Here is a 23,460-nt window from a genome sequence, read left to right as displayed (position 1 = left end):
GTGTAAACTGGAGCATAGAAGGTTCCACGTTAACATCAGGAAGAACTTCTTTACTGTGAGAGTGACAGAGCACTGGAACAGGTTGCCCAGGGGGGTTGTGGAGTCTCCCACATTGGAGATATTCAAGGCCCGCCTGGACAAGTTCCTGTGTGATGTACTCTAGGTTACCCTGCTCTTGCAGGGGGGTTGGACCAGATGATCTCTTGAGGTCCCTTCCAACCCTTGGGATTCTGTGATTACCTCTTGTCCTATCGCTTGTTACTTGGGAAGAGAAACTGATCCCACCTTGCTACAACTTCCTTTCAAGTAGTTGTAGAGAGCGATAAGGTCTCCTCCCCTCAGCCTCCTTTTCTTCAGGCTAAGCAACCCCAGTTCCCTCAGCTACCCCTCACAAAACCTGTGTTCCAGGCCCTTCACCAGCTTTGTTGACCTTCTCTGGACCCACTCCAGCACCACAGTTTCTTGTAGTGAGTGGCCCAGAAATGAGCACAGGATTTGAGGTGTGACCTTACCAGTATCAAGCACAGGGGGTCAATCACCTCCCTAGTCCTGTAGGATGAGGTGGCTGCTCCTTCCAGGAACAGGGAGAACCGCCCCCACATAGCCCAGATAGGCATTAGGCAGCAAAAGAAACCCCATCTGCTTGTCTCCATCATTCTCAGCAACCTGTTGTCCCCAGAGACAGGTGCTAAACAGGGGTCCTGAGCGCAATGCCTTCCTGCTCAGGGGTGGGCTGCAAGATGGAGGTTCTCTCATCTCCTCCTTGCTCATGCCTGTTGGGAACAAGGCATCAACCACTGCTGGACTTTTGCTCACATTCCCTTTTTTTCCAACATTCTTTTTGGGTGCCTAAGGAAAGACAGAAAAATCAGAGTCACAGATTGGCTTGGGTTGGAAAGGACCTTAAAGCTCCTCCACTTCCAGCCTCCTGCCACAGGCAGGGACACCTTCCACTAGACCAGGTTGCTTCAAGCCCCGTCCAACCTGGCCTTGAACACTGCCAGGGATGGGGCAGCCACAGCTTCTCTGGGCACCCTGGGCCAACACCTCAGCACCCTCACAGGGAAGAGCTGCTTCCTAAGATCTCAATCTCATCTCTGGCAGGTTAAAGCCATTCTTCCTTGTCCTGTCCCTACAGGCCCTTGTCAAAAGCCCCTCTTCAAATTTCTTGTAGTCCCTTTAGGCACTGGAAGCTGCTCTAAGGTCTTCCCTGAGCCTTCTCTTCTCCAGGCTGAAGGGCTGCCACCAGCCCACACCACGAAGCCCCTTCATGGCAGGGGCGTACGAGGAGAACAGCGGGGAGCGCCAGAGCCGGGGAGAATTCTGAGGCCTCCGAGGCCCTCCCCAAGATCGGAGTGGAGCAGGCCAAGCCTCCCCTTCCCACATCCCCCGGCTCCAGGGGACCCTTCAGTAACGGGTCAGAACCCCTCATACAACAGCCGGTCCCGGTCCCCCTCTCACCATGACGGCTGCCACCGGCGCCACAGTCTCCAGGCAACGGTCGAACTGATCTCGCGAGAGGCGAGCGCCGGCCTGGACATACCCCCTAGCAACGTGGCACTCCGCTTTAGCAACGGCGGTGGGGCCTACTCCAGGCCTGGCCAGCGGGGTCTCCGCGGTGACTGGACCCGGCACCCCTCCGCCCCCCTAGGCTCAGTGCTGCGCTGCGGCCCCCCGCACCCGCCGCTGGGGCCTCCGCCGCACCCCTGCACCTCCGGTCTCCGTGTGCGTGTCCTGGGTGTCCTCCGCACCCCCGATCCCTTCCGTGTCTCCCCCTTCGCCTCGTGTCCGCCCCTCCCGGTGTCCCTGGTCCCGGGTGGGTCTGTCCTCGCCCCTCACCCCCTCAACCCCCGCACCGCCCCCGGCACCGCCCCCGCTGTGGCGGGCAGAACCGTGAGGGCTGCGGGATAGCACCAGGTTCGACCCGCTTAGCACCGGCCTATGGCGGCTCCGGGAGTGACCGGCACCGCAGGTGAGGCAGCCGGTGGGGGGCGGGTAACGGACCAGCGCGCCCACCACTGCGACCTCGGCGGCTCTGAGCCTGCAGCGGGCAGAAACGGGCCGGGCCCCGTGGAGCAGGAGTGCCGTGGTTCACGGGGAGATGTAGGGTGTGCTAAGGGGTGCGTGTGCAAGAGGGGGTGTAATGGGGGGTGTATACAGATGCAGGAGGGTGTGGGGGACTGTGGGGGGGTTATGTGGTGTGTGTGTGTGTGTGTAAGGAAAGTGCAGAGGTGCATGGGGCGAGTGTGTGCACCCAGGTGCAATGAGCTGGGGGTGCCCGTCTGAAAGGGGGGCGGGGGGTGCTCAGGATGGGGACAGGAGGGTTCAGGCAGAGTCTGGGCTGGGGCGGTGCCCAGGGGACATGGGGGAGCAGTGGGGTGCCAGGCAAGGGTTTGGAGTGCTTGTGGCAGGCCAAGGCATGGGGGGGAGGGAGCCGGGCAGAGCCCCAGTGCAGGTGTGCCAGTGCTGTAGGAGGGGCATGGAGGACTGGAGAGGTGCTTGGGGACAAGGTGGTGGTCATGCTGGTATTACATGGGGCTGCAGTGAGGCCCTGCATGGTGATACAGGTGGCTCCTGCACACAGCCATCCTTCCCACATGTGCCCTGCACACGGCTGATCCATGGCCCCGGTCCTGGTGGCAGTCACGGTCATGCCCTCCCACAGCACTAGACCTTTGGCAGCTGAGCAATGCCACCGGGACTTGCACTGACCGAGGGCGGGGCTGCCACCGATGGGGTGACTAGAGCCATCTACTGCTAGACTCTGCAGTTTGACACGAGTCAGCAGAGTGGTAGTAGCAGTGAGGGAGCCCTGATACCGACCCCACTTCCCCCCAAGGCAGCCAGTGAGCCCAGGCTAGAGCGGGGCAGAATAGCTGGTGTCCCAGTGTGACCATGCAGGCAGAGGCCTGCGGGGATTTCTGCAGCAGGGAGCAGTGCCCCGGTGGGGGGGGATGCAGGAGGCTGCTAGTGGCAGGGGGAAACACACATGCTCCATAAGGTAACACCACCATGTGAGACAAAGGGGCACAAAATCACAAAATGGAATATAGAAACCTTTATAATTAGTTTTAAGTAATGTTAAGTTTGATGGCTTTGTAACAGTAGCAATGGAAAATTACTGAGGTGCATGATACATAGAGAAAAAAAAATACAGTACAGCTAGAGAACATACTGAGAACTCTCACAAGATAAATCGTTATAGTTGGCCTAGTTTTAAGAAAAACAGTCTAGAAGAACAGGACACAGGGATAAGGAGTATCTGGGAACTGCAGGTGTCCAGGATGGGCTACAGTTAAACTAACTGATAAGTAGGAGGATAGGAGGATTATTATGTCTCTGGTGCTAACGAACCAATTAAACTGGTATGAGCATCTACTGCGCGTGCTTCAAAGGCTGCAGGAAGTGATGAAGATTGTTGGAAGAAGTAAACGACCCTCAGAGACCACCACCACAGTTCTATACGCATGCGGGGAACTTTCTGGAAAATGATGTAATCCATATGTAGCCTCATGAATATGTATGTATGCCCAGGGACTATATAAGGACAGCTTGTGTAGCAATAGGGAGACACACATTAGGAGGAGTTATCCCCCGTGTCTCCCGGCGCCGTAATAAAGAATACCTGCTTGTCAGCTTGAAAACTTTGTTGGCAAGTTTGTTCCTGGAATTTTCTCCAAAACAATTTGGCGACCCAGATGGGACCCTCTCTGCTCAGCTGCAGGACCTGCTGAGGAAAGGGCTCCCTAGGGCCTTCGGGAATTTTTCCCGGAGGGACCCCTCGACTCATTCGGATCACTGCAGGAGCAGACAAGGACCATATCATAAAAGGTATTATTTTCTTTTATATAGTCTGTAAGGTGCAGGGGGCACCTCGGTTTGGTAAATTGGTTTGGTAAATTGGTTCGGTGAGCGTACGCATGGTTTGGAAGCCTTCCATAAATCAAGATAAGAAATCTCATAGGTAAAGGCGTATACCCGGCTGCTAGCGTCCGTTTGGTATACACCCACAAGAAGCAGGGGGCTTCTTGTGGTTTGGGTCCTGCAAGACACAGGGGGTGTCTTGCAGAAAAGGTTTTGGATTTTACTGGTATACACCCAAAGGAAGCAGGGGTCTTCTTGTGGTTTGGGTCCTACAAGACGCAGGGGGTGTCTTGTGGAAATGGTTTTGGGTCCAGTGTGCTATCAACAGCCCATAAGGGATTTGATTCAGTGATGCCGTCAGTGTGGGTCCCTGAATAGCCCTCTGATATAGTGGGCAGTTCAGTATGGTTCCCGCAGTGGGAAGCAGACAGGCTGGTTGGATACAAGGGTCTCATCCTTCCTGGGACACCGACAGGCTGGTCAACTATAAAGGGTTCAAGGAAACCCCCCTATTAATGTTACAATATGGTCTGAGCTATAAGGGTTAGGAAGTACTCGCCTTATTTTGTGGCTTGTTACAGTGATGATTTTGGTCTTGTGATTTTGGTACTGGTGACAGGATGTTATGACTGTGTTATTAACTGTTGTTTGTTTGGTTGAATTTAAGTCTCTGTCTTTGTCTCAAGTGTTGTAACTGTGTGGAGTATGTCTGGGGATCCCGTCTGTGTGTGTGTGTGTGTGAATGTGAGATTGATAATGGAAAATCAGCAGAGTGAAGAGATCTTGAAAAAGAATCCTTTTGGGTGCATTTTGGCACACTGGAAGAAACTTGGAGGGTCTCCTGGGGGCTTGGTAAATAAGAAAATATTGGTAAAATATTGTAACCAATGGTGGCACTTTGTATACTTTGGAAGATCAGGAAAAATGGCCTAAAAATGGAACTCTGAACTATAATACATTGTTACAATTAATGTTGTTTTAAGGGGGCAAGGAAAATGGGATGAAGTAATGTATGCAGATATGTTTTTCACTTTAAGAAATCACACAGAGTGACAGACTGAATGCAAAATTAATATAGCTCCACCAGATTCCTTAATTTTGGCTTTGGAAAAGGACAGGGAAAAACTGAAAGTTACGCTGGAGATGCTCAGCCTCTGATATTGGGGAAAGATGTTTAAAGTTAAAAAACAGTAATCAGGAAGATAGGGTGGAAAATCACGTACCACAGGTACCTCCGAGAGGAGCACCCTCTGCCTCTGTCCTATCTGATATTGATAAGGAGGAAGAGATTTCTGTCACAGGCAACAAGCGGCACATCCACATTCAGAGTTAAGAAGGGGTTAAACCAGAAGTGCCGTTGCAGAGGCAGGCATCTGCAGGCCCTGCAGAGCAGGGGGAGCTGCTGTGAGAAAAAGAAAAAAAAAAAAAAGGAAAACCAAGGGGGAAAGGAGGGGAGCTCGAGCAGCTCCTGTGTTTGAGCGTGGGAGGAGGGATGTCGGGAGGAGGTGGGGGAGTGGGCTCTTCTCTTCTGTGGGACCGGACCGGTGTGCGTGCTATGGGGGGTTTTGGACGCTGGAAGTGAGACTGCCTGGGGAGGGCAGTGCCATGGAGTGGCTCCGGTGACTGAACTGGAACTAAACTGACGGGGACCTGGGGAATCTACGCTAGCAGATCCACTGGTTACATTAAAACTAGGGACTAGAGGAAATAAAGTGGAATTTTAGTGGCTACAGGAGCAACTTATTTGGTGTTAAATCAGAGAGAAAAGAATTCGTTACAGATGTGGGAGCTACTGGCCACCAAGGAAAAGAGAAAAAAAAAAAAAAGGCATTTTTTCTGAAACCTTTAAAGTACAAATTGGGGAAAACAAATCGGAATGCATAAATATTTATCCATGCCAAATTCTCTAAAATCTTTGTTAGGGCGAGAAGCAACATTTAAAGAAGGCAAAATGGAATTCAGAGTTAAAAACAATTAATTGCAGTTTTGAGTTTAATTCAACAGAAAAGCAAAAAGGAGGACCTCCCTGAAATAGAAGAAATCCTTAATCAGGTATATGTGGGAGTATGGGCATCTGAAGTTCCAGGTAAGGCGAAAAATGCTTTGCCTGTTAAAGTGGAAATAAAAAGGGGGGCCTACCCAATTAGAATAAAACAGTATCCCTTAAAATTAGAAGATCAAAGGGAATTAAAAAAAAATTTTGATAAATTTTAAAATATAGATTATTAATTGAATGTGAATCGAAATATAATATTCCTATCTGGACAGTAAAGAAATATGATGAGAAAAGTTGTAGATTGGTTCACGATCTCAGGGCAATCAACAAAATTGCAGAGGATATTCGTCCAGTAGTAGTTAATTCGTATGACTAATTGACTAAACTGAATAATAATCAGAAATGGTTTGCCATCCTGGATTTAAAGGACACTTTCTTTTGCTTACCATTGGCCAAAGAAAGCCACAATTATTGGCTTTCCAATGGGAAAATCCTGACAGAGGAAGGGAAACTCGATTAACTTGAACAGTATTACCTAAAGGGTTAAAAAAACAGTCCGGCAATTTTTGGAAATCAGCTAGCATGAGAACTAGAATCATGGAAGCCACCTACTCAAACGGGACTCTGTTACAATATGTGGATGACCTGTTAATTGCTACAGAAACAAAGGAAGAATGTATCAAGTGGACAGTGGAATTGTTAAATTTTCTGGGACTGAATGGTTATCGGGTATCCAGACAAAAGGCCCAACTAACCCAAACCCAAGTTTCCTACCTAGGATATGAAATAACAGGAGGACAGAGACAACTTGGAACTGCTAGAAAAGAAGCCATTTGCCAGACTCCAAGACCATTGACCGTCAAGGAGCTCCGGACATCCCTGGGAATGACTGGATGGTGCAGACTTTGGATCCATGATTATGGTGTTCTGGTAAGACCACTATATGAACTGTTGAAAGGAAACTCTCCCTCTTTAGAATGGACTGATACAGCAGAGGGGGTTTTTAGAAATTTAAAAACAGAGCTAATGAGAACTGCAGCTCTGTGACTCCTGGATGTGACTAAATCCTTTTGGCTATATTCCTGTGAAGAGCAAGGAATAGCTTTGGGGGTCCTTGCTCAAAAACTAGGACCCTACAGAAGGGCAGTGGCCTTTTTTTCAAAACAGCTGGATGAAGCGAGCAAAGGATGGCCCAGATGCCTAAAAGCTATGGCAGCAGTTATCACAAATATTAAAGAGGCTTGCAAATTTACTTTGGGACAAAAGATTACTGTACTAGTGTCCCATGTGGTATCAGTAGTTCTGGAGCAGAAAGCAGGTTATCTCCTTCACGTTTTTTTAAATACCAGGCCACTATTGTAGAACAGGATAATACAGAAATTGCGGTCACTAACGTTGTGAATCCAGCATCCTTTTGCAGGAACAATCGACAGAACCACTAACAAAAGACTGCTTGACCACCATAGAGACTGTATATTCGAGCCGACCAGACTTGAAAGAAAAACCTCTGGAAGATGCTGATTCTTGGTTTACTGATGGTAGTAGCTTCATGAAAAATGGTAAATGAAAGGCAGGATATGCCATTACCACCACTTCACAGGGAAAAAAAAAAAAAAATCTAAACCTTCACCTGGTAACACCTCTGCACAGAAGTCAAAAATAATAGCATTAATAAGAGCCCTGGAACTGGCTAAAGATAAAAGGATAAATATTAGGACTGATTCTAAATATGCATTTGGTGTGGTCCATGTCCATGGTGCTATCTGGAAAGAATGTGGACCTTTGAACACACAAGGGAAACAGATTAACCATGCTACAGAAATTCTACAATTACTGGAAGCTGTTCAGCTACCTGAAGAAGTAGCTATTATGTACTGTAAAGGACATCAACAAGGTGACTCTGATCAATAAATTGGAAATAATTTGGCCAATTTTGAAGCCAAACGAGCAGCTGAACAATTTCAAATCATGTCCTTAATCCCTGATGGCAAACTAACAATTGAAAAATCTAAACCTAGATATTCAAAAGAGGATAGAAAATTGATTGAGGATCTAAGGGGACAGGAAAATAAAGAGGGTTGGGCTCAAATACCTGATGGTCCCCTTGTAATCCCCTATAACCAGCTCTGGATGTTAGCTCAGGAAGAACATAATAAAACTCATTGGGGTAGCAACTCTTTGCATAAATATTTAGACAAACAAATTGTAGGAAGGAATCTATACACCACAGTTCAATTAGTGACAAAACAATGTCAGCTATGTCTTAAGAATAATCCTAAGACTGAAAATAGAAATCAAACTGGGACAACTGGGAGAGGAAGTTATCAGGGACAGCAGTGGCAAATAGATTTTTTCTGAATTACCAAGAAAAGGAAATTATCAATATTTATTGGTGTTAATGGATACTTTTTCAGGCTGGCCAGAAGCATTCCCTTGTAGAATAAATAATGCAAAACAAGTGATTAAAATATTATTTAATGAGATAATAAGCTCATTTTGGGGTACCAGAGGCAATTTCTTCTGACTGAGGCTCGCACTTTAGTGCAAAATTGTTACAAGAAATAAGCAAAAAATTAGAAACTGATTGGCAACTACATGTTCCATACAGACCTCAGGCCAGTGGGCAAGTAGAAAAGATGGTTCATCTGATCAAATAACAGATTAGTAAAATATGTCAGGAAATGAATTTACATTGGTATCAAGGTTTACCACTGGCTCTATTAAGAATTCGAACTAAACCTCGGTCGAAAGAAGAGGTTAGCCCATTTGAAATTTTGTATGGAAGACCATATCAGTCCCAGTTCAAAGGAGAAAGTCTTTAGGAAGTGGGGGAAGACTATCTCTGACAGTTTCTGATCAATCTGGGAAAACTACTGGAGGAGATAAATAAGAGAATAGTAGGGACAAGAGCAAGAGATTTGGATTATCTGATTTACCCTTTCAGGTCTGGAGACTGGGTTTATGTTAAGAATTTTTCAGGAGATCCTCTACAGGAGAAGTGGAGCGGACCGTACCAGATATTATTGACCATCACAGTTCTGTACGCATGCAGGGAACTCTCTGGAAAATGATGTAATCCATATGTAGCCTCATGAATATGTATGTATGGCCAGGGACTATATAAGGATGGCCCGTATAGCAATACGGGGACACACGTTAGGAGTTATCCCCTGTGTCTCACGGTGCTGCAATAAAGAATACCTGCTTGTCAGCTTTAAAACTTTGTTGGCAAGTTTGTTCCTGGAGTTTTCTCTGAATCACATGTCACCCACTGAGGCTGGGTGGTAGGGTGGCAGGAGCAGGTAGCCCCCGTGACCCCCTGGGAGCTCTTCCCAGTTTTGAAGTGGTGTGGGGACCCTGTTTTCTAGCTGGAGGGAAGTTGCTGGCAGTGCAGGGTGCCTGGTTGGTCTGATTCTGAGAAAACTCGAGGAGCAAGCTCACCAACAAAGATTGAAGTTGACAAGCAGGTATTCTTTATTGAGGCACCGGGAGACATGGGGGATAGCTCCCTCTAACATGTATCACCGTATTGCTACACAGGCCATCCTTATATAGTCAATGGGCATACATACATATTCGTGAGGCTACACATGAATTATATCATTTTCCAGAAAGTTTCCCACATGCATGCAAAAATGTGGTGGTGGTCTTTGAGAGTCATTTACTTCTTCCAACAACATTCATAACTTCTGGCAGTCTTCGAAGCACCAGCTTAATTAACGTTACAGATATAGCAATCATCCTGTCCTTCTACCTACCAGTTAGTTTAACTGTGCCCATAGAATCATAGAATAGTTAGAGTTGGAAAGGACCTTAAGATCATCAACTTCCAACCCCCCTGCCATGGGCAGGGACACCTCGCTCTAAACCATATCACCCAAGGCCTCGTCCTAGACATCAGCTAGTCCCAGATACTCCCCATCCCCAGGTCCTGTTTTTCTATTTTTCTTAAACTTCTTGTACTAAGGTCTTAAGGACCTAAAACTATGTCAACTACCTTCAAGCACCTCAGTTATTTTCCATTACAAAGTCATCCAATTTGACCTTACTTAGAACATTTTATGCTTTTGTGCCTCTTCGTATCAAATCCCCCATTTTTCTGTCCTTTTGCAAATTCTTTTGCAAAAATTTATATACTACCATTACCATCTAGAGTCTTTTTGAAATAATTTCCTGTTTCTACTTGATTCCTGATTTCATTTTTTTCCAATCTTCATAATTTATCATAGATCATTTACAACACCAGAAGAAACGTTGTATCATACCATAAGTAATCGATATTAAACCAATTAATATTAATATTCCTGCAACCAGTTGCCTCAACCAGGAGAGATTGGGTAACCATGAAGTTAACTTTTTCCATATTTCTTCAAAACCCCGGGAGGTATCATCCTTGGCTATTTCATGAAATATTTTAGTTTGTTTCCAAATTTCCTCCAGATCTGTTTCAATTCTACCACTTTGATCTATATAGGAACAGCAACTTTCATTGTTTATGGAACAACCCCCTCCTTGTGAAGCCAATAACATATCTAGAGCCATTTGGTTTTGTAATACCACTTTAGATAGGCTAGTTATCTCTTGTTGATCCTCTTGGATTATATCAATAGTTTTACTTCCTATTTCCTCTATGGTTGCTGAGATATTTACAATTGCCTTCTCTAATTCACTTACTCCCAAAGATGGAATTAGCCATCTCACAGAACTATGAAACGCGGTGTATTGTTCAATAATAGGGTTAAACCCTCACTTAATCCATTTAGCAAAACTTTTAACCCAGGTTCCGGAAGGATACCTGTTGATAATAGTAAGATTGGGTGCATGCCCCCTTCCATTTAGGGGGTAGGGTTTTATAAGCATTTTCTCCACATAACCAATACCATCCTTTCCCTTCAGGAATGGGCTACCACTGAACTATGATACCATCTATATTAATAGTGTCATTGCAATTTGAATAGTGACCTACACCTGTGGCATTTAAACAAACAATCTCAATACTCTGGTTCCTGGTGTAATACATCTTTGTACACAAGTATAATATTCTTTACTTGGATTAGGATTAACTATCACAAATTTTAAACTTTCCCTCGGACGTAGATTGCTAGTGTTCACCCACAAATTTGTCCATGAGATAGTGTTAGGAATTGGAATGCCAATTAATGGAAGGTCTGGATTTTCTCCTGATTTAGGCAACTGTGCACACACCCAACAGTCACTACGATTCACAACTTCAGAAACATTCTGCATTAATTTCAGGTATAAGTTTTGGTCCCACGCTGGTATGCCAGCTATCATATAAGTCCAAATTATAACAGACGCAATTTCATACGTAAGGATCTTGAAGGTTCGATCCACCATGTCTTCTTTGGCTCTGGTGACTTCTTTATTATTGAATAATGTATCCAAGCAGGTTGTTTCTTTATCTTCACTGCTGTAAGGGTGGTCAATATCCAGTACAGTCTGCTCCACTTCTCTTGTAGAGGATCTCCTGAAAAATTCTTAACATAAACCCAATCTCTGGATCTGAAAGGGTGAATTGAATAATCCAAGCCTCTCACTCTTGTCCCTTATATTCTTATTTATTTCTTCTAATTTTTTTTCCCAGATTGATCAGAAACTGTCAGAGATAGCCTTCTCCCACTTCTTGAAGACTCTCTCCTTTAAATTGGGACTGATGTGGTCTTCCATACAAAATTTCAAATGGACTAACCTCTTCTTTCGACCGAGGTTTAGTTCGAATTCTTAATAGAGCCAGTGGTAAACCTTGATACCAATGTAAATTCATTTCCTGACATATTTTACTAATCTGTTATTTGATCAGATGAACCATCTTTTCTACTTGCCCACTGGCCTGAGGTCTGTATGGAACATGTAGTTGCCAATCAGTTTCTGATATTTGCTAATTTCTTGCACTAAAGTATGAGCCTCGGTCAGAAGAAATTGCCTCTGGTACCCCAAAATGAGCTTATTATCTCATTAAATAATATTTTAATCACTTGTTTTGAATTATTTATTCTACAAGGGAATGCTTCTGTCCAGCCTGAAAAAGTATCCATTAACACCAATAAATATTGATAACCTCCTTTTCTTGGTAATTCAGAAAAAAATCTATTTGCCACTGCTGTCCCTGATAACTTCCTCTCCCAGTTGTCCCAGTTTGATTTCTATTTTCAGTTTTAGGATTATTCTTAAGACATAGCTGACATTTTTTGTCACTAATTGAACTGTGGTGTATAGATTCCTTCCTACAATTTGTTTGTCTAAATATTTATGCAAAGAGTTGCTACCCCAATGAGTTTTATTATGTTCTTCCTGAGCTAACATTCAGAGCTGGTTATAGGGAAGTACAATTCCCCCATCAGGTATCTGAACCCAACTCTCTTTGTTTTCCTGTCCTTTCATATCTTCAATCAATTTTCTATCCTTTGAATTTAGATTAGGTTTAGATTTCTCCATTATAAACTTGCCGTCAGGGATTAAGGACATGATTTTAGATTGTTCAGCTGCTTGTTTGGGTTCAAAATTGATCAAATTGTTTCCAATTTCCTGATGAGAGTCACCTTGTTGATGCCCTCAACAATACATAATAGCTACTTCCTCAGGTAGCTGAACAGATTCCAGTAGTCACAGAATTTCTGTAGCATGCTTCATCTGTTTCCCTTGTATGTTGAGAATTCCTCGTTCTTTCCAGATAGCACCATGTGCATGGACCACACCAAATGCGTATTTAGAATCAGTCCAAATATTTATCCTTTTTGTCTTTAGCCAAATCCAGGGCTCTCATTCAGCATTTTCCAGAGATTTCTTTCAAATCTGATTGGCTTGATTATAATCTCTACAGTGTCCAAGCAGTCGTATGTTAATAGTTCTGTTGGTTGTTCCTACAAAAGGATGCTGTATTGACAACATTAGTGACAAAAATTTCTGTATCATCGTGTTGCACAAGTGTGGCCTGGTATTTTAAAAAACATGAAGGAGATAACCAGTGGGCTCCTTTCTGTTCCAGGACTGCTGATACCACATGGGACACTAGCACAGTAATCTTTTGTCTGAAGGTGAATTTGTGAGCCTCTTCAATATTCATGACAACTGCTGTCACAGCCGTTAGGCATCCGGGCCATCCTCTGATCACTTCATCAAGCTGTTTTGAAAATTAGCCACTGCCCTCTTACAGGGTCATAGTTTCTGATTAAAGACCTCCAAAGCTATTCCCTGTTTTTCATACGAATATAGCCAAAACAGTTTAGTCACATCTGGAAGTCCCAGAGCTGGAGCTCTCATTAGCTCTGGTTTTTAATTTCTAAAAGCCCCCTCTGCTGAATCAGTACATTCCAAAGAGGGAGGATTTCCTTTTAACAGTTCAAATAGTGGTCTTACCAGAACACCATAACCATGGATCCAAAGTCTGCACCATACAGTCATTTCCAGGAATATACAGAGCTCCTTGATGGTCAACGGTCATGGAGTTTGACAAATAGCTTCTTTTCTAGTGGCTCCAAGTGGGTGGTTTCCATGATTCTAGTTCCAGTGCTAACTGATTTCCAAAAATTATTGGACTGTTTTTAAACTCTTGAGGTAATACCGTCCAACATAATTGGGGTTTTCTTCCTGTGTCAGTTTTTTCCTGCTTTTGAACAAATAAATTTTGGTTTTCTTCAGCCAATGGTAAGCAAAAGAAAGAGTCCTTTAAATCCAAGATGGCAAACCATTTCTGATTATTATTCAATTTAGTCAGTAAGTCATACGAATTAGCTACTACTGGATGAATATCCTCCATAATTTTGTTGATTGCTCTGAGATCTTAAACCATTCTGCAACTTCTCCCATCATATTTCTTGTCGTGGTTTAACCCACAGCCAGACAGCTTGTTACCCACTCCCCCCCTTCTTGCCCTCCCCCTACTCCTGGAGGAACGGAGAGGAGAATCAAAAAGAAATGCAACTCCGACGGGTTGAGATAAGAACAGTTTAGTAACTAAGGTATAACACAAATTACTACTGCTACCACCAATAATAGTAATGATAAAGGAAATAACAAGGGAAGAGAATACAACACCCCATCACCAGGTGACCGATAACTTGCCCCCCCCAGCCCGATCAAGCACCGACCGATACCTCCTCCAACCCTGCAGTCCACCCTGCCCTTCCGGGTAACTCCCAGTTACATCCTGGGCATGATGTGCTGTGGTATGGAATACCTCTTTGGTCAGTTTGGGTCAGGTGTCCTGTCTCTGCTTCCTCCCAGCTCCCCTCCTCCCTGGCAGAGCATGAGGCCCACAAAGTCCTTGGCCAAACCAAAACATCATTGTTTTTCAGCTCTGTTCCCAGCTGAAAGTCAAAACACAGCACTGCACCAGCTACCAAGAAAGAGAAAAATGACTGCCACTGCTAAACCCAGGACATTATCCACCCCTTATTCCATACCATTCACGTCATGCTCAGATCCCACATTTTCAATATACCATCACTCTTATCTCAGTGCACTCTTATCTTAGTGCATGGACCAGTCCCTATAAAGCTGATGAGTCCATCTGGTCCATGATGTCAGGCTCCATCTCTTGTAACAGTCTTTCAGAGCAGGAGAGGCTGTGTGCAGTGTTCACACTCTGGAATAACCTCGGCAATAGTATCCATTGCTAAGTCCACCCCTCGATCATGAGTCCATCTCTATGTTACATCCCTGCTCTGATGGCCTGAAGTGCCATGGGCCCACCAGGCTCAAAATAATTCACTGTCCCCTTCAGCAGTTTCTGCAGCTTGTTGCTGGGGTCTCCATACAGCTGCCTTCCATCTCCAGTGCTTCCAAAGCACTGGAGGGGCCCAGTGGACTAGATACTTGCCCATACTGTCCCACACCCCCTGCCACTCATGATTGTCCAGCCTTGGGGAAAACCTCTTGGTTGTCCCATATTGTCATCTATCCCCAGACAAGACCCAAACCTGACTCTGCTTAAATTTCGGGATCAGACAAAATGGTGGTGGGTAAAACACAATCTGTATGTGTGCCAACATGGTGAACACCATCACAGTCAGCAGGCAGGTCCCAAGGATACCCAAAGGCCATTCAAAACCTTCAGAGCTCTCAAACGATGCTGCTGTACTTGTCACTGGGGCTGGTGTAGCTGCTGTGCTTGCCGGCTCTCTCACCACCAGCTTCTCTGAGTGCAGCTCTTCCTCCTCTGCCTTGCTCGGAAATGCTGCGGGGTCTCCTGCGTCCTCCTGGGGCTCGGCGGGCGGCTTCCGGGGAATGCTCTCGGCCGTCGCGGGGCTGGGCTCCTCCGCCGCCTTCTCCCGCTGCTCAGCAGCCGCCTCCTCCCGCTCCTCGACCGCCCCGACCTCCTCCACCGGCAGCCGTCTCCTTGCGGCCTCCGGCCCCGCTCCCGCTTGGTCCCCGGGGCCGCTCTCCCAGGCCGCTTCAGCAGCCGCCGGCTCCCGGGGCCGCCCCCGCTCGGCTGCCCGCGGCCTCACGCAGACTGAGGCAAGGTCAAGGGCCAGGACGGTGAGGAGCAGCCGGACGGCCAGGTACCAGTCCACGGCCACGTCCGTCCCGCCCTGCTGCTGGAGCCCGCCCGTATTACAAGTCATTGCTATAAAGTACAGTGAGACAAGAACCTTAGCCCAAGCTCCACACTTGATAAACACTAACACTGCAAATACCGGCTTTAAGTAAGTTACAACATTCTGAAGCTGTGAGATCAAGAGGAAAAACTCTGAAAGCCAATAAATAAGCATTGTGACAAGTGACTGTCAATCCGGTCAATTCTGCCGTTATCTCAACCCCTTTTGCCCCACTTTGGGCACCAAAAAGAACTGTCGTGGTTTAACCCACAGCCAGACAGCTTGTTACCCACTCCCCCCCTTCTTGCCCTCCCCCTACTCCTGGAGGAACGGAGAGGAGAATCAAAAAGAAATGCAGCTCCCACGGGTTGAGATAAGAACAGTTTAGTAACTAAGGTATAACACAAATTACTACTGCTACCACCAATAATAGTAATGATAAAGGAAATAACAAGGGAAGAGAATACAACACTCCATCACCAGGTGACCGATAACTTGCCCCCCCCCAGCCCTATCAAGCACCGACCTACACCTCCTCCAACCCTGCAGTCCACCCAGCCCTTCAGGGTAACTCCCAGTTACATCCTGGGCATAACATGCTGTGGTATGGAATACCTCTTTGGTCAGTTTAGGTCAGGTGTCCTGTCTCTGCTTCCTCCCGGTTCCCCTCCTCCCCGGCAGAGCATGAGGCCCACAGAGTCGTTGGCCAAACCAAAACATCATTGTTTCTCAGCTCTGTTCCCAGCTGAAAGTCAAAACACAGCACTGCACCAGCTACCAAGAAAGAGAAAAATGACTGCTACTGCTAAACCCAGGACATTTCTTTACTGGCAAGATAGGAGTATTATATTCTAATTCACATTAAATTAATAATCTATATTTTTAAATTTAACGATGATTTATTTGAATCCCTTTGATCTTCTAATTTTAAGGGATATTGTTTTATTCTAATTGGGCAGGCTCCCCCTTTTATTTCTACTTTAACAGGCAAAGCATTTTTTCCCTTACCTGGAACTTCAGATGCCCATACTCACAGATATATATGATTAAGGATTTCTTCTGTTTCAGGGAGGTCCTCCTCTTTGCTTTTCTGCTGAATTTGATACACAGACTGACTCCACAACTCGTTAAAGTTGTAAAGTAGATACGCATTTATTCAGCACTGAGACGCACGGGGATAATTCCTCAGTCATGCATGCCTCAGTGTTGTTTCCCTCTACATTTATTTTCTAGTTATATATTCATAAGGTTGCACCATACACCTATACATATTCATGTCCTATCCCCGCTCCATATTACAAGGAGCTAGAAGGTCCTTTGCGCCTATGCAGTGCCCCCTCTGGTCATGGGCAGGGGTCTCAAGATGAAGTAAATGAGTCTTCCCCCTGTGGGTAGGGGTCTTCAAGATGAAGTAAATGAGTTTTCCTCTTCTTGAACATTTCACCTTTTAGTCCTCACGTATGGCCGTAGGGTTTGGTCCCAGCCATAAACCATCTGCTTCTCCCCCTTAACAGTAGATTCAGGCGTCTGCTTTTCCTTATCAGTAGCTGCTTATCAGTAAAATCAGGCTTCTGCTTTTCCTTATCCTTTGTTCTGCTCAGTAGGCATGACAGGTACAGACAATACCTTTGTTTAAGCAAGCGAATTCCTCTAACCCCCTTGTACAACCCCCCTGTACATTGGTTAACCCTCTGCAGGAAATTAAACTCAAAACTGCAATTAATTGATACTTTTTAACTCTAAATTCCATTTTGCCTTCTTTAAATGTTGCTTCTCACCCTAATAAAGATTTTGGAGAATTTGGCATGCATAAAAATTTATGCATTCATATTTGTTTTCCCAATTTGTACTTTAAGGGTCTCAGAAAGAATGCCTCTTTTCCTTTTTTTTTTTTTTTTTTTTTTGCTTGGTGGCCAGTAGCTCCCACATCTGTAACAAATTCTTTTCCCTCTGATTTAACGCTGAATAAGTTGCTCCTGTATCCACTAAAATTCCACTTTATTTCCTCTAGTCCCTAGTTTTAATTTAACCAGTGGATCTGCTAGGGTAGATTCCCCAGGTCCACGTCCGTCTAGTTCCAATTCAGTCACCGGAGCCACCCCATGGTACTCTCCCCAGGGCAGTTTCACTTCCAACATCCAAACTCCCCACAGCAGGCACACCGATCCGGTCCCACAGGAGAACCCACTCCACCACCTCCACCTGACATCTGCTAGTCCAGATACTCCCCAATAGATGTTTACACCAGCTTAATGGGTTAATTAACACCACAAACATAGCAATCATCCTGTCCTTCTACCTATCAGTTAAACTGCGCCCACCCTGGAGGTCTGCTAGTCCCAGATACTCCCCATCCCCAGGTCCTGTTTTTCTATTGCTTTTCTTACACTTCTTGTACTAAGATCTTAAGGACCTAAAACTGTGTCAACTACCTTCAAGCACCTCAGTTATTTTCCATTACAAAGCCATCCAAGTTGACCTTACTTAGAACTGATTACATTTTATGCTTTTGTGCCTCCTTGTCTCAGGTCCCACCTCATGGGGTCAGGATGTGGCAGAGCCAGTGTCAAGGTGCAAGCATCCTGCAGCTCTGTGTGCCAGGAACAGGATCCAAATGCCCCCATAACCTCCCTTTCCCCATCCCAGGTCCTTTTGGTTGGGAGAATTTCTGTCCCCTGCCCTGCTGTCTCCATCCTGGGGGGACAAGGAGGTACCTAGCCCACAGTGAGTCTGTCCCTGTGCTGGCTTACCTGGCAGCGCAGTGATGGTAGGGGGGCACAGCTGGATCCTGCTCCAGCACTGACCTCAGGTGAGCTGGGGGACTGGGTGTTGCTCCAGTGGGCACACGAGGTATCCTGACACCATTGGTGTCCCTCAGCATGCCACCACCACTGGCAGACAACCCACCCTTTGCATGGGCTCCAGCACAGCCCATGCTTTTGTCTGACACAAAGGGGCTGCACGGGGCAGGGGGAATGGGGCTGCAGCTTCCAGCACAAGGCCCTGGGCAGTTCTGCCCATCCCACCAGGCCCTCCCACGGATCTTGCTGCCCCCTAAGCTAGGCTGCCCATGGGGGCTGGTGGGGCTCTGGGATGGAGCTGCTGTCACCAACACGGCATGTGCTGGTTTTGTAGATCTTGGCAAGGAGATGCTGGTCCCTGCGTGCCCAGCGGGTACCCCCACCCATGGGCCAACCCAGCAGCCCCCCGGAGCCCCTGTTGAGCAGCAGGGTGGCATCCCCATCCCCGGCCTGCTGCAGGTCACCGAGTGCAGACGTGAGTACAGCCCTGCCTATCCCCTGCCATACTCTGACTCCCCCCAGGGATTCCAGCCAGCCCCTGAGGTCCCTTGCCAGCCTCTGGGATCCCCTGCTTGCTTTTATTATCTCCTGCCAGCTCCTGGGGTCCCCTGCCTGCCCTCAGCATCCCTTGCCTGCCCCTGAGGTTTTTGCCAGCCCATGGGGCCCCTGCCAGCCGCAGTCGGTCATCTTCCCCCACCAACACCCTTATTTTCCCTGAGCACCAGCCCCCCTCTACCCTCTCGGGTGCCCCCAGCCGCCCCCCACCCCTCTCCGTCCCTCTCCGTGGCGCCGGGCTGAGCAGCGGGCGGGTCCCGGAGCGCGGCCACCGCCCGCAGAGCCGCTGAGCAGCGTCTCCTCGTTGGAGGTGCACGTCGACCTACTGGACCTGACTGAGCTGACCGACATGTCGGACCAGGAGCTGGCCGAGGTCTTCGTCGACTCCGACGAGGAGAACACGGCCAGGGAAGCGCCCGGTGGTGAGCGAGGGACCGGTCCCGACCCCGACCCCCACCCCCCCACCCCCCCCCAGTCCGCCGACCCTGACCCACCTGTCTGTCTCGCAGGGTTGCAACCGCAGGCGGCGCCGCGGGCCGGGTACCTGCGCTCGCCCTCCTGGACCCGAGCGCGGGAGCAGGGCCGGGAAAAGAAGCATCTCAGCGACCAGGAGCTGCTTCCGGGACCTCCAAATGCCTTTCTGCCCACTGACCGGCCGCGGGATCCCTAAGGGCGGACCCGGCGGTACCGGTCACTTCTTTCCGGCACCGCTGGAGCCTGCCCTGAGGACTGGCACCGCGGGTCGGCCGCTGTGGGAAGCAACTCGCAGCTCCGCTGAGGGAGCCGGTGGACCAGAGTCCGCACACCCCACCCCCGGAGCTGCCCGCAGCCTAGCACGGCCGGTGTCTGCCCGGTTCTCATGTAGCAGTGCTGTGTTCAAGTAAAACCGAGCGACCTACCACCGCCGCGCCTCTGCCCGTCTCCATCGCCGTTGGGGAGGGACACAGGGCTCCCCTCGGGCCCAGGAGCGCCGGGAGGGTGCAGAGCCGGCCCGGTGAGGGGAGAGAAAAGGGAGCCCGGCTGGTACAGGTGCAGCACTGCTTTGGCCCCCGCCAACAGCAGTGCGGGACACCGCGACGTCGCGGCCCATTTGGCAGAGCTGGGGGGAAAGGACACGACACTGTAATCCCAGTCCCACTGCACCAAAGCAGGGACAAGAGTGATGGATTGCACAGAGGCTCATTAATGCTACAGGAAACCCGGTGGGGGAGCCGGGTGTTGGCCCCCAGACTCAGCAGTGTTATTCCAGTAGTGCATGTGTGTGGAAAGGGGGGTTCCCCCAGCTCCCGCCACCCTGCCCATCCCGCGGGAGATCAGCTCGGGTCTGTCCTGGTGCAGCCATGGCTCCAGCTCAGCCGATAACACAGGCCCATGCCGCACGAGTGCAGGCAGCGGGGTATGGTACTCCTGCCCTGCCTGCACCCACCTCTGTGCTCCAGGCATGGTCACTGCAGGTGGGATCAGTATAGGTACAGCAGGAGCTGCTGTGGGTTATTAACGGGATCCCAGTCCCCCTCACCCCGGGGCTCACCCAGTTCCCAGGGAGCAGCTGGGGTCTGTCAGCAATCCCCCCTATCTCATCCCTCAGGGCCCCATGGACAGAGGGTCCAGCAGAAGTCAAAAGTCACCCTGGTCCCCAAGCAGCCATGGGGTGCCAATGTCTGTCTCAGGGCACCATGGGGTGGCTGTGGGGCCTGTCCCCGCCCTCACCCCACCCCATCAGGGCTCTGCCTCCATGATGGAGTCCTGAAAGAGAGTCTGCTTGTGCAGGGTGTGGAGTTGTAGTAGCAGTCCCTGCAGGGAGGGGACAGCACCGATCACCCCCACACTGGCCCTTGCGTGTCCCCCTACCCCAGTGCAGCCATCCTGGTACGTGCCATACCTGTGGAAGATAGTGGAGCAGTCGGTGCAAACTGAGGCATGTCTGATGAAGGGGAAGAGGACATTGCCCACCTTGCAGAGCTCACAGATTAAGCCTTTCACATGGCAGCACTGGGGCAGGAGCAAGCAGAGGGTACCAAAGGTGCACTGAGGGGACCCTGCCAGCTCCCCCATGGTGCTGACCCCATGGGAGCAGTTCTGTGGGTCTGCCCCATGGCACCAGCTCACCTCACAGTCTAACTTGATGTGCTTGGCAAAGAGGGTGTGGATCTCAGTGAGGGAGCAGCTCAGGTGCTCAGCCTTAGTGTCAATCAGGTCCTGCAGTGAGTACGTCTCATCATTCTCCACAAAGTGCTGCCAGTCCTGCAGCCAGACAGCCTGTCACTGCTGTGCTTGTCACCCCTGTGCCCATCACTGCTACGTCAGGCCCTGGACCCTCCACTCAGTCCTATCCCCCCGGCTTGATCTGCAGCAGCAGCTGTGACTCCATTGCCTCCTTGCAGGTGATAAAGTAGGACTTCATGAGCAGGATGTCCTGGTGCAGCTTCTATGGGGGGACAGGGCAAGATGGAATGGGAATGACAAGACATAAAAGGGTGGTGGCAGGGGTAGGATGGAGACAGGTACAGGGATGAGATGGACATGGTGTAGGAATGGGACGAGATGAGGATGGAGATAGGGACATGATGGGGACAAGTCAAGCTGGGTCAAATTCAGCCCTGTAGCAGTTTGGCCACCCTCTTCCCTGACCCTCACTCCTGCCCTGCTCCCCCTTTGTGGGACCCAGTGGGTGCTACCAGGGTCCCCCTCTCCTTCCTGCTCACCCCATACTCCATTTGCTGTGCTGCCTGCAGCTGCCAGCCCTGACAGCTCCAGCCCTGCAGGATGGGATCCCCCCTGTGCCTGCACCCTCCAACACTCACCTGGGTCTCCACCAGCTCTTCCACACAGTTGAAGAGCAGTGGGTTGATCTCCGCAGCTTCAGCACAGGCCAGGACACCATCAGCACCAGGTACCACATGCTGCAGCGTGACACCTGCCTGCCTGTGGCCACTGTCACCCCATAGCCACTGGGCCCCATTGCCAAGGACACAGCCCTGAGGATATGCCCCCCCAAGTGACCTTTACCCAGGGACACAGCACCCTCCAGGCGCCCCCAAGTCCCCGACCGGGACACCTTGTGGGGCTCAAAGTCCCAGTTATGGATAGCATGGGCAGGCATGATGGCCAGGTTGTTCCAGTGGCAGCTGCTGCAGTAGTAGAGGCTGGTGTAGTTGCACTGCTGGGCCTTGCTGGGCAACCCCCATGGGGTGGCACATGCCAGCACACACATTGGCACACATACTGGCACCATGCCACACCCTGCTCACCCCACACCATGTCCCCAGTGGACATGCAGCATGCAGTGGGGCCCCAACATCACCTTCCTATGCACTGTGGATTCCCCCAGCCCCGCACAGCCCAGACCCCCCCCATCTCCACATAGCTCCCAGCACCACATGGCCCCCAGAGCCTCAACCTTCAGCTCCCCCCAACCCCATGCAGCCCCCAAAGAAGCCCAGCCCCACATATACCCCAGCCCCAGGAAGCCCTGGCCTCCAGTTCCCCCCAGCCCCACAGAGCCCCCAAGGGAGCCCAGCTCCACTGTGCCCCCAGCCCTACTGTGCCCCCAGCTCCACGCAGCCCCATGCAGGCCCCAGCCCCAGGCAGCCCCCAAAGGAGCCCAGTCCCACTTATCCTCCAGCCCCACACCACAGTGACGCAGCCTCACAGAGTGAGATGGGGATACAGCACTTGGCACAGCAGTAGTCATGACTGTCCAGCCCATTTTTGGGGCAGATGCTGAGCTGGTACTCAGCCTGATGGCTGACCTTGGCCTGCATGCAGGCCTCGCTCACCAGGGGCAGGCACTTGCTGTGGCGCTGGTAGTAGCAGCCCCGGGGAGGGGGAGGGGGGGGACACAGATGGCTGTCAGCGTGGGGATGTGGGATGGGTGTGTGGGAGGTCTCAGGGGTCCCAGCCCCACCTATGCAAGTGTACCAGGTCTAGATGAGGCCCCAGATGATGATGCTGCACTTGTCACTCATCTGCTTCACACTCTTGCTCTTTTCCTTGTAGAAGCAATGCTCTAGCACCACCTGGATGTTGGGTTCAGCCTCACCAGGATCCTGCAGAGGTGGAGGGGGATGTGTCAGTGTGTGTGTTCCCCACCATGGAAACCCCCCCGGGCCCTGGTCCCGGCCCAACCTTCAGCTCCTGCAGCTTGAAGCAGAGGTGGATGAGCCGCACCACCAAGTCCTTCTGCCACTCTGAATGCTTGGGCAACACCAGGATTGCCTGCTTTCACTCCTCAATGGCCTGGCACAGCTGCTGCACGTCCGACGCCAGGATCAGACCCTGTGGCACCGGGAGGAGGAGGAGGGCAAGGGGGAAGAGGATGGGAGGAGGAGAAGGGGCAGGGGGAGGAGGATGAGCCAACAGCCCCCAACCCCTGCCCCACTCACCACGGGGTGGGAGAAATGGTCCTCGGCCAGGCCCAGGTCCGGGGCGCTTTTAGGGTCCCCCCGGGAACGAGTCCAGTCGCTGGCTTGCAACGGGGCGAAGTGCCAAGGGGTTCCGGTGCTAGGGGCTGTGCGGGGTGTGTCAGCATCCACCCGAGTCCGGGTCACCCCCGTCGGGCCGCTCCTGAGGTGGCGGCTTGGGGGGCCTTGTCGAAGGGGTTGAGGTGTACCTGGTGGAAGCGGGACAGCCGCTCATCGTACGCTATCGCCATCTGCCCTGCGGGACAGGGACAGGGACGCGGCCG

The 23,460-nt window shown here is 49.7% G+C and overlaps 1 protein-coding gene and 1 long non-coding RNA gene across 2 annotated transcripts in view; both read left to right on the top strand.

Moving 5' to 3' along the window:
* The window catches only part of LOC133207333 (uncharacterized), a 136,613-nt gene that overhangs the window by 4,494 nt on the left and 108,659 nt on the right, over positions 1 to 23,460 (top strand). The window lies entirely within an intron of this gene.
* On the top strand, positions 1,558 to 19,676 carry LOC133207328 (dysbindin domain-containing protein 1-like). Its single transcript, XM_061344126.1, has 4 exons — positions 1,558 to 1,972; positions 18,553 to 18,693; positions 19,055 to 19,195; positions 19,283 to 19,676. The coding sequence occupies exons 1-4, from the start codon at positions 1,942 to 1,944 to the stop codon at positions 19,441 to 19,443; spliced, it is 474 nt and encodes a 157-aa protein (XP_061200110.1). The 5' UTR covers positions 1,558 to 1,941; the 3' UTR covers positions 19,444 to 19,676.

This window comes from Neopsephotus bourkii, unplaced genomic scaffold (genome assembly GCF_033783945.1).
Source record: "Neopsephotus bourkii isolate Nb327-2 ecotype Australia unplaced genomic scaffold, CSIRO-AGI_Nbou_v1 NB_1866, whole genome shotgun sequence".
Lineage (NCBI taxonomy): Eukaryota > Metazoa > Chordata > Aves > Psittaciformes > Psittacidae > Neopsephotus > Neopsephotus bourkii.
Note: the sequence above shows the minus strand (reverse complement) of the source record. Positions and strands in the feature narration are given on the sequence as shown.

Coding starts and splice junctions, on each gene's coding strand:
- LOC133207328 (XM_061344126.1), top strand. CDS start 1,942: ATGGCGGCTCCGGGAGTGACCGGCACCGCAG. Junction 18,694..19,054: donor GCAGGTCACCGAGTGCAGAC/GTGAGTACAGCC, acceptor CACCGCCCGCAG/AGCCGCTGAGCAGCGTCTCC. Junction 19,196..19,282: donor GGCCAGGGAAGCGCCCGGTG/GTGAGCGAGGGA, acceptor TCTGTCTCGCAG/GGTTGCAACCGCAGGCGGCG.